The following is a 10,874-nucleotide window of genomic DNA, read 5'->3' as shown; positions in this document are numbered from 1 at the left end:
CCTGCGCGTCCAGAGCCTGTGCTCCACAATGGGAGAGGCCACAACAGTGAGAGGCCTGCTTACCGCAAAAAAAAAAAAAAAAAAAGTTAAATTTTTAATTACAAAGAAGTTCACCTCAGTGCGTGTATATATATAATCTATATATATGATATATATTATTCCAATGTTCTAAAATACTAGCAAAGTAATGAGGATTCAATTTCCCCCAAGTTTAATTTATTTTTATGGCTACATAATCATAACATCAATAACCATTCATGAGGAATATCCACCTAACTTTGATCCGATTAGCATAAGTGACTGATATTTTCTTTTTCTAATTGCTACTTGCAAATATATAGATAACTTTAAAATTGGCAAACCAATGATCGCAGGGCTGCCAAGTGCTTTCATTTCTCCTCTAGGACAAAAGGTCCCTGCACTCTGCAAACCGTAACCTTCACCTCCATATGGACCACTGCCAAGATCTGCTCCCATGGACTTCTGTTTTATCAGAGTCCCTGAATCTAACTTGAAGCATCAGTTATTATGGTTATTTGGTATTGTTTTCAAGAAACAAACAATTACAGAAAAAAAAAAACTATCATGAAAAAAAGTAGGAATGTTGGAATGTTCCCTTTTGCACTGTCTAAAACGACCACCATTCTTTGAGAATGTGCCTGGTTATTCAGAGTAAATGCAGTTCTTTTTAATTTGCAGGAGTAAATACTTTGTTCCCTGAGCAAGTGCAGTGAAACACTCAGTTATAAGACAAGACAGACTGGAAAATGCTGGGTATAAAGTTACTTATTCCTTAAATGTTTCCGGCACTGGCAATGATGAGTACCTCTTCTGATCCATGATCAAGTGAAGCTGGCATTTTTTTTTTCCTGCATATCAAGTGAATTGGTAACAATAATAACAGCAATAATGTATGAGTCGCCACTATATGATATGATCGCTAACATCTCGGAGGCATTAATTACATCTCTACTGCTACCTCACAGCAACCTGAATCCACTTCTTTTTTCACATAGAAAAGTTACTTTACAACTCTCTGGATTAGGTCCACTTTGTTGCCCTAAAGCAACACCTTGGTTTGGAACAGACTGGATGAGGCTACCAACCTATAAAGAACATTAGACTGTGAAATATGATTCTAAGAATAAAGATCGATACGGTCTAAAGACATGCTTAGCTGATGACAAGGATCTTTGCTTCAATTCAGAAGAGTGATGATTTTCTCATAAATAATACAGAGATAGTAAATCACCAGGGCATTTAGCTAAATCGCTTAGCATTATTTGGTTTCTAACCACTGCTTTTTGTTAATGGAATCCTCAGGTACTCACCACCTTCATCCACTCCAAAACTATCTACTGAATATCTTGAATATAAAGAAAATGACAAAATAGTGGCATTTTGCCCCAAAATTATTCTTCTGAAAAGTGGGTTTTGCTTTATCGTCTGATCTTTATAAAAACTTCCATTTTCCAGGTTTCTCTCCTATACACTTTAATAGTCAAAGTACTCTTTGGAGAATTCACATTGGCCTGAAACAACCTCCATCAATCCTAGTTTTGGGGGTGCTTTATGGAAGCCACCTGATAGGAAGCATAAAATAAGGTAAGTTTTTTTTTTTTTTTTTTTGCGGTACTTGGGCCTCTCACTGTTGTGGCCTCTCCCGTTGCGGAGCACAGGCTCCGGACGCGCAGGCTCAGCAGCCATGGCTCACGGGCCCAGCCGCTCCGCGGCATGTGGGATCCTCCCGCACTGGGGCACGAACCCGTGTCCCCTGCATCGGCAGGCGGACTCTCAACCACTGCGCCACCAGGGAAGCCCAGTAAGGTAAGTTTTTAAAAAGTATTTCCACATATGGATGTAGTTGTACACAAGCCTTTAAAAAAAAACGTTTAATGCATTTCAATTAGTTCCTGGCGAACACAAAATATACAACTACAGAAAGAATATTTGAAAATACTGCTTGAAAGCATAAATGAGTTCTTGGCGCCTGAGACAACGTTTACTGAGACATCAACAATCACAGATTCAAACAGTGTTGTATCTAAACACTGAGATGGAAGTAAAACACAATTTGCTCTGGAAAACTGGTCGATAACTCTACATGTGCTTTAGTGATGACAAAACTACTGTCAAAGGCACATGAAACGTCTGAATTAAGCATTTTCATAAACTGTAAGTTTCAAAAGGAAAATTTCTAAATCAACCTAAGACTATATAAACATTTGCAAGTAAACTGATGAATATTAGAAGTCATTACTGAAGTATTTCATCCACAACCCTGAGAATTTATATATTCATATTGGCTGAAAAAGCATTTTTGGATATTCTCACTGGGCATTTCCTTAAAATTGAGATCACCTTATTTGGGGGGCTTATAGAGTAGTGATTTCCATTGGTTCATTTTTTGAAGGAGGGTGAGGAGAACTCTTTTTTTAAAACTAAGTTCATATATCCCATCATTTTTGTAATATAAACTGCTTCTAATTAACATTCTCTTTTCCAGAGCCTGAGCTACCTCAAACTCAGAAGTTCAGAGGTTACACAAATATAGAGAGTAGACCACATTCTAAAATTATGATATAACAACAACAAAAATGCACTACTGCATTAACAGATAGATCCATGTTGTGTAATAGTCTACATATTCATCAATTTACTTGGTAAATAGCATCTGTCATATAGGTGCTTAAATTGTCAGTCAGTACAAGGCGGTAATTCGGCAATGAGTGGAGAGGCATCCTCTGATCAGACACTGGAACGTCTGGATTACTCTCCTGCATAGTCAAGCATAATTCAGCACAAAGCATGTCAGTTCCAGCCTCTGTCTATAAGTTCCAGCTAGTGAAGCACCGAGAGAAATTTTGTATAGAACAATGGCAAAGTGGTTCCATGGCCAAGACTCTGGCTACTGTTACAGAGAGGTGCCAGCCAGCCAGATTTAGGACCCACGTACTGTACCCTGTGAAGAATAAAACACTGCACACAGCGCTGCAAGAGAAAAGGCAAGAAATCAAATCTGCCTTCTGAGGTCCTATAGAAAAGCTTGATCAAACATTTAACAAATAAAGAAGTCACGACATGAATCATCCACAAATATCTTTGAAAGCTAAATGGACTAGCACATTATCTAATCATAGGAAAATTACTTGAAAAAGATAATTTTGCGGAAAATGAGAGAACTTGTTGTCTGCACCTTTTTTCTTCTGTGACTCTGACTGAAAGAGTATGATTGCTCTGTACATGCTTCTACTTAGTAAAACATTTCACTCTGCCACCGGATCACTTCAAAGCAGGAAATAAATAAAAATGAATAAAAAGATGAACATTTTCTATACCTGAGAAATCTGCCGCTAAGAGATCTACCGCCTTTAAAACCTTCACTTGTAAAATGCCGACGTCCTTCATATTTTTCAGGGAGTTCTGTAAGCTCTGGGGGGAGAAAAGTAGATCACAAATGAACATAGCTTTCTAATATACTGTTTAATGCCCAAAAGTCCCTATAGGAAGTACCTTCTAGATTTATCATCATCTTTCTCATGCAATGCTAAGAAAAGTTCCAATGTGCATTGCATCAGTCAACAGGAAACATAGGCATTTGCAGCAACCAGATTAAAAGTGACTGAGAATTAATTAACTCCCCTTTCAAAATAAACAAATTACAAAGCACACGCAATCTACTTTTAACATCACCCCCTGGCGATAGTACAGACATCCCACCGGGAAAATGGGTGTAGAACTACATTCATTCTCTTTTCCCCCTTTCTCTTTAATGAAACTTTTAAATCATCCTAAAAGGCAACATTATTCTGACCTAGTTAGAACAAACTTTATGGCTATCAGAGGACTAAACTTGGACCCTTCATAGATACTTATTACTACCAGAAAGAGAGTAGGGATGGAAATGGAATGAATTTTCTAGTCCATGTTACAGCCAGCTCATTAGAGACTGAGCATCTAGTACTGCTCTGTAATCACATTTACTTTCATTTTTAGTTTGCATGTGCCAAAGCTCTAATATATCTACTAATAATTCTTAAGCATGTATAGAAATATTTAGATGTCTATGCACATTGCATTCTTTAGAAATTGTGCATGAGACAAGAGATAAGCAAATAAATGCTCTTTGCATGCCTCCAAAACACGTTTGCTGAAAAAGATGCTGCTTTCTAACCTTTGGATACAGTATTTCCGTCATCATTAGATAACTAAAAACCTGTGATAAGTGGACCCCAGGGATTTATGGAAGGGTAGTAAAATCCTTGTTATTTAGGCATTTCAGGAAAGAATAACAAAAGCTTAATAATAGCTAAGGTTTGCCTAACGTAAACCTTAGGAAGCACCATTCCTAAGAACTTTTGGAAGTTGTTTCTTCAAACAGTATTTTCAATCTTAAAAAAAACAAACAGAAAAAAAACTAGTGTTTAAGCTAAAATGGAAACATCTGAGATAAAGTACTTTCATAATTTAGAGGCAAAATGCCTTTGAAGATTATCTATTCTTAAAACCTAAAAAACAAATCCAGGGGTCTGGAACTTGTGTCTTGTAACACAGTATCTTTCCCTCTAGCATGCTGGTCAGCCCCTTAGCTACCAAAAAAAAAAAAAAAATTGATATTTTTATTTTGATTACTGGCTTTTCAAATCTCTTTTCAATGAGTATTCCTCGAATCCTGAGACATTATTCAAATCAGTCATTATGATCTTACCTAATGTCACCTTATAAATGCATGACACTCATGAATTTGGTAAATTGTGCAATTTATCCATGGGAAAGTTTGGGGAAGTGTTTTATTTTCACTTGCTTAACTAAAGTCATCAAAGAGAATATTAAAAGTGGATTTTGTCAAAACTTCTTTAGAGTACATCTACCTTGCATGCAGAATCTTGTGTTGTCATTAAGATGTGTGGCTAGGCTTTGTACTCCTGAAGATAAAGGTTTATTCAGTTAATCAATACGCCTGCACAGTGAAGGAGTCTGGAGGCACTAAAGTTTATGCTGAGAATAATATTCCCATTAAATAGGGATTCATCTTTGCTTCACTTCCATGCCACTTTCCTAAAACATGCCTTTTGTGTGTGTGGCAATAGAATAAATGTATTGATTTACAAAGAAGATGGAATAAAACGAGAATGCAAATAAAGACACCTAGAAAGCCAGAGCACAAAAAATAATGACAAGGACAAAGCCATTTGATTTAAAAATGCTGAGTGGACTTTTAAGCAAATTGCAACTACTTAGGCAAAAATCACAAACTGCTCTTATCCAAGGTAGTATGGAATAAGTCTTTCATGCCTGTCTACGGCTTGGCTTTGCTTTATGAGACACAAGCGCTTTCTCACTTGATCTTAAGAGGTTCTAGAAAAGTATCTACAACATGGCAAACATTAATATTTGGTTTTTAAAAAAGCAACTTTTGTGAACTTATATTAAAATTCCTAAAAATGATACAAATGAACTTACTTACAAAATAGAAACAGACTCACAGACTCGGAAAACAAACTTATGGTTACCAAAGGGAAAACATGGTGGGGAGAAATAAATTAGGAGTTTGGGATTAACATATACACACTGCTATATATAAAACAGAAAATCAACAAGGACCTACTGTGTAGCACAGGGAACTATACTCAATATTCTGTAGTAACCTATATGGAAAAAGAATCTGAAAAAGAATGGATATATGTGTATGTATAACTGAATCACTTAGCTGTACACCTAAAACTAACACAACATTGCAAATCAACTATTTTCCAAAATAAAAATTAAAAAAATAAAATAAAATTCCTATTTACATATACAGACATGCTAAACAACCTTTTGCCCCCTTGAGGATTTCAATTTTCTCCAAAGAGATCCAGGATACTAAAAAATCAAATACCTTTTTTTTGGCTTTTAAAATAGGAAGGCAAACTCTATAATCTACTGTCACTTTCTCACTAATGCATTAACCTCTAGGGCTGATGTCTTGTTTTAGGAGACATACCGTTAAACTTTGGACAAAGATCTCTTTGGAGGCAGTTTTTCAATTCATATACTTTGTTTCAACTTACAAGTGGGGGTGGGTGCGGGGGTTGGGAGCGGGTGTAGCAAGGCAAAGCACTCACGAATCGCTGGGCGATCTGCTTTCTCTCCCTGGGATCTGCCAAGGGGCACACACACAGATCTGAGACGGAGACTCCCGCGCAGGGCGTGAGGGTGACCAGCATCAAGAGCGTCCCCAGGCAGCTCTCCAGAGGCAGCTCCAGGCAGTTGGCTTGCTTCAGTGGGAGGGCTGAGATATCCACTTTATACCTGGAGAAGTTGCAGGAATCAGAGACAGAATAGCAATTAACTCGTGGCAGGTGCTGAACCTCCAAAGCACCTGATTTTCGTTTCATCCTCCCCATGAAACCTCACGCTGTCTGGGCATGGGCGATTCCAGTTACTAGAATCCAGTGATTCCAGTTACTAGAAGAGGTGGCAATTAGAGCTTTTGCATGTAATAAATTTATCAAGTATTTCCACTGGAAACACATTTATATATGGGCTGGTTGAGTAGTGAAGGTTGCAAGGACTCCCCTGGCTGGTAACACTCCATCCCAGCCTAACACACCCTGAATGAAGGCAAGAAAGTGATCAAGAAAAACAAAGAAAAGGCAGCGTGGAGAAAGTGGCAAATGAACCTGAGAAGCAGCAGATCTTTGACAAATAAGGTTTGCAGAGAAAGGATGAGATCAAGAACTATGAAGAAAACAGTTTCAAAGTTTCAACACTATGGATGCCGGCTCTAGAAGGCTGCTCTGGGCTGCTCTTGGCTGGTCTTCTACCGGCAAAGAGAATAAGAGACATTGGTTCAAAGAAAAAGAAGAAAAGATAGGAGCTTTGCAAGCGGGAGAGGGTTAATGGAGAAACCATTTTCTTCTAGATTAATGCCAACTGGCCAGTTTTTATTTAAAGAAATATGTTAAGGTGTTTTCCTAATAGGCATAGTGCCACAGGATTTCCCCAGGTGGGTTTCTGTTAGGCAAATGGAGCGTGAAGTGCTACTGATTGATCCCATTTCGGCAGCACTGCCAGAAAAGGCTGCACCCATCTGCTATAAATTGCATGTTTTCCGCCTCTTAACAGTCAATGTTCTGGCGATGTTGAAAACCTCAAACACATTTAAATACAGAAGCAAACACCCATAAGGGGGGGCTGAGGTGCTAAGCCATTTATTTGCTTTGAGACAAAAAGTCTGGGATTGCCTGGACCACACTTGCTTTGTTTACGTGCAGGTAGGTGAGGTAGGCAGGGCTGAGCGGAGTGAGGGAGGGTAGTGTGTGTTTTTCATTCTCATTTGCCATCTCTAGTTTTTGAATAAGATGACTATTCAAGACGTTATTAAAAAAATGGAAGCACGGCCTCAGAATGTCTGACAGGAATGGATTCTTACCCTTCATCATCAATGGACTTTGTAAGTTTGCAGATAATAGGAAATAGGTAAACTTACTTTATATATATAAAGCAACGACAATTTTGAGCCACATGGATATGGAAAAAGTTCCAGTTTAATAAATTTAAAAGAAAGCTTGCAATCCCTTCCCCCAAAAAATCAATATTAAATGTCTATACCAGCTTTAACCACAGAATAGAAAATATTTTAATAGTGATATGTACCTATAAAATTAAACGTATGTGGGTATTTACTTCCTAATTGCCAAAAGCGATTCCAGTTACTAGAAGAGGTGGCAATTAGAGCTTTTGCATGTAATAAATTCATCAAGTATTTCTACTGAAACACATTTATATATACATGTATTTTTTTAAATAACCCTCTATGATTTGAATCAAAACAATTTTTTTTCTGTGCACTAAGGGATATTTCAAAGTTAAAGTTCACTACTGTGAAAAGAGGGGTTAGTAAATATTTCATAAGTATGTAAATGGGGAATTAATTTTGCTTGGAAAGAAAGAACTGTCAAGTGCTTTAACTGTGCCATTTCTACAAAACTAAGTACCCGCAAATTCTGAGCAAGTATAGCAGTAGTTCATCTGGTTAGGAATACTTTGCTAAGCATTATTTTCCACTGTTATATACACTTTCATTTAATAAACCTCTTTCTTACGGAAAGATGAATGATCCGAATTTGTAAGACTTTTCTCTGGTGGTCACCTCCATTAGTCCAAAGTCGCAATAACCTATTTATGACACATTCATTTTAATGTCATTAATAATGGCATTTTTGTCCTTTGAAGTTTACCTTTCTGTTGTGGTGGTGATATTATTTAGCTTCTGAACAAAGGAAAAGTTACAGGATCTCTGAGAGCAAATAATGTTTGGGAGTCAAAAATGATGTATAATGAGGAAATAATAATGTTTTTCTTGGATAATTCAAAACGGACCTGACAGTAATTCTAAAAAGTCATCTAAGAAGACTGTAAGCAGGGCCTCCCTGGTGGCGCAGTGGTTGAGAGTCCGCCTGCCGATGCAGGGGCTGCGGGTTCGTGCCCCGGTCTGGGAGGATCCCACGTGCCGCGGAGCGGCTGGGCCCGTGAGCCGTGGCCGCTGAGCTTGCGCGTCCGGCAACGGGAAAGGCCACGACAGTGAGAGGCCCGCATATCGCAAAAAAGAAAAAACAAAAAGACTGTAAAGCAACATTAGCAGATTTACAGTAACTCTGCACACTCTCCTCCTGACTGTCTAAAGGCACAGCTTACTTGAACAGAGCAGTTTATTAACTTAAACAAGTGTGAATCCCATCCCAGATGAAATGCAAACTAAATATTGAATTTTGTCTCAGAAATTACACATTTTCACAAACTTTTCAGTCATTTCTGCCCACTGCGAACCTTTTCCACCTATCCCAGTTTTAAAGATTATTTCGATAACGAAGAAAGAAACCCTGCACAAAACATAGCCTTGCCTATTTTAGATAAAAGAGCCCCATAAACACCAGATGGGGGATTTCAGGACAAACTTAACGGATTCTACATTCCCAGTTAACTAATGAGTGAATTCAATCAAATACTTACTTTTACTTTCTTAGTGACTTGAAAGAGCAAATTAAATTGATACATAGGCATCAGGTCAAAATCAAACTTAAACCTTGATCCTTCTGCACATAGATTATGCCCCAGTTTCTTAGGGTCCCTGTCCCATCATATGAATTAATTAATTCTTGAAACACTGATGTCTTTAGTCTTATGAATTAATGTAAAGCTACCTTCTCCCTAGTGTTAACCACCCGCTCTAAGGATGACTTTCTATAAACTTTCTAGAACTGAACTGCTCTATCCACCTGGCTTCCCCATTCATTTTCACATTCTGGAAGACAGAAGGAAAGATGGGAGTAAGAAGAAATGAATCTCATACAAAACCCTTTCCTCCAGGCCTCCCATTTTTCTCTGTTTCAACCTCAGTCCCCATGGCTTCAGCTCATCCTCACATCTGAAGGAGAACCAGAATGTTCAGGAGGTTAGCCAGAGGCTGAAGAAATATTTACATTAACCCCAAGCTAGGAACTAGCTTGTATGATCAGCAAAAGCAGTAGAAGAAAAAAAAAAAAAAAAAATTTAAGGACTTTTCTTCCAGAACACTTTTACCTCAATACTCATTGCATCTTCTAAAGAAAGGTTAAGTATCATATGAACTAAATGGCTTTCTTTAGGCTCAAGTAAAGATAAATACTCTAAAATCTTTAAGATATAAACATTCTGAAATATATTCATCAAAGACATGTTTAATATAAAAAATCTTCAAAGGAGACTCTGGGCTGCTTCCTTAATTTTCTATAGGGTACCAGATTCTACCCTGAGAAAGTACGAAATAATTTGGTCAGTCTCTTCATTCCTTCTCATTGCCACTGAAGCACTACAGAATCTGCTGTTCTTTCCCAAGGCTTTCTGTTAACTGTTTAGTTACCAGTTCCGGGAAAAGTGCAGGGTTGGCCCCTAAGAATGCCTAGCAGAAGAGATCCAGCCCAGCTTCGTGGGCAAATCAAAACACCTCCTCCTCCCTTCTTTCTTATTCTTATAAACAATACTTGCTCACTCATTGATTCCAGAATTTTACAGGTGGTGTTATATATTCTCTTTCTCTTCCATTTTGTATCCCCTAAGTTTCTTCCCAAGCTCTACCCAAATGGCAATCTTGTATGAGCATTAATGAAAACTGAGCTTACTACTATGGATGCAAATTTTCTTTGAAAAATAAACTCAGTTTTCAGATACGTGGTTTAAAGGGCTCTCATAATGAGTGTTCTAATTATCATAAAAACCACACCAACATTAATAAGTGATAGGCACTAAGACCATTTTTTCTGTGAAGGGCAAGACAGTAAATATATTTTTAGTTTGTTGGCCACCTGGTCTCTTGCAACTACTCAACTCTCTTCTTATAGCATGAAAGCAGTAATAGACAATGTACACAAATGAACAAGGCTGTTTTCCAATAAAACTTTACTCAAAAACAAGCAGCCATCTGCATTTGGCCCATGGGCCCTAGTTTGCTGGCCCCTAACCTAGAGAAATGCCAGTCATTCAGCTGTGGTGAATTATAGCGATGGAAGTCTTTAAAATTTTTTTTTCCCAGGTTGGTAGCTGACAGTACAAACACATTGATAAAGGTATCAAGAAATACTGACCTAAGAATAATTTAAAAGAAAAAATAACTTTTAACTCACCATAGCCCACGAGACGCCAGCCAACATATCTAAAGACACGTTTGTTAACAAAAACCGATAAAGCAATAAAACTTACAAAACTGTTCTTCTATCTGAGGAAACAATGTGGAAAACACGTGCTCAGGGCATCCATGTAAAACACATGAGTAATGAGCACTAGCAAATTAGGTCTATTCCCGTGGCATCATGTGTGACTCCACAGCCAAGGGGAGTGACTGTGTTTGGACC

At 37.9% G+C, this 10,874-nt stretch overlaps 1 protein-coding gene across 1 annotated transcript in view; it reads right to left on the bottom strand.

The window, feature by feature from the left end:
• MCTP2 (multiple C2 and transmembrane domain containing 2) overlaps positions 1-10,874 on the bottom strand; it is a 190,938-nt gene that overhangs the window by 111,399 nt on the left and 68,665 nt on the right. The window contains exons 10-13 of the mRNA XM_007463535.1: positions 6,108-6,294; positions 3,339-3,432; positions 2,957-2,991; positions 2,661-2,777 (exon numbers count right to left, since the gene is read on the bottom strand). Coding sequence (XP_007463597.1) covers positions 2,661-2,777; positions 2,957-2,991; positions 3,339-3,432; positions 6,108-6,294 — 433 coding nt within the window. The remainder of the gene's footprint in view (positions 1-2,660; positions 2,778-2,956; positions 2,992-3,338; positions 3,433-6,107; positions 6,295-10,874) is intronic.

The sequence above is a fragment of the Lipotes vexillifer genome, unplaced genomic scaffold (genome assembly GCF_000442215.2).
Source record: "Lipotes vexillifer unplaced genomic scaffold, Lipotes_vexillifer_v1.1 scaffold665, whole genome shotgun sequence".
NCBI classification, from domain to species: domain Eukaryota; kingdom Metazoa; phylum Chordata; class Mammalia; order Artiodactyla; family Lipotidae; genus Lipotes; species Lipotes vexillifer.
Note: the sequence above shows the minus strand (reverse complement) of the source record. Positions and strands in the feature narration are given on the sequence as shown.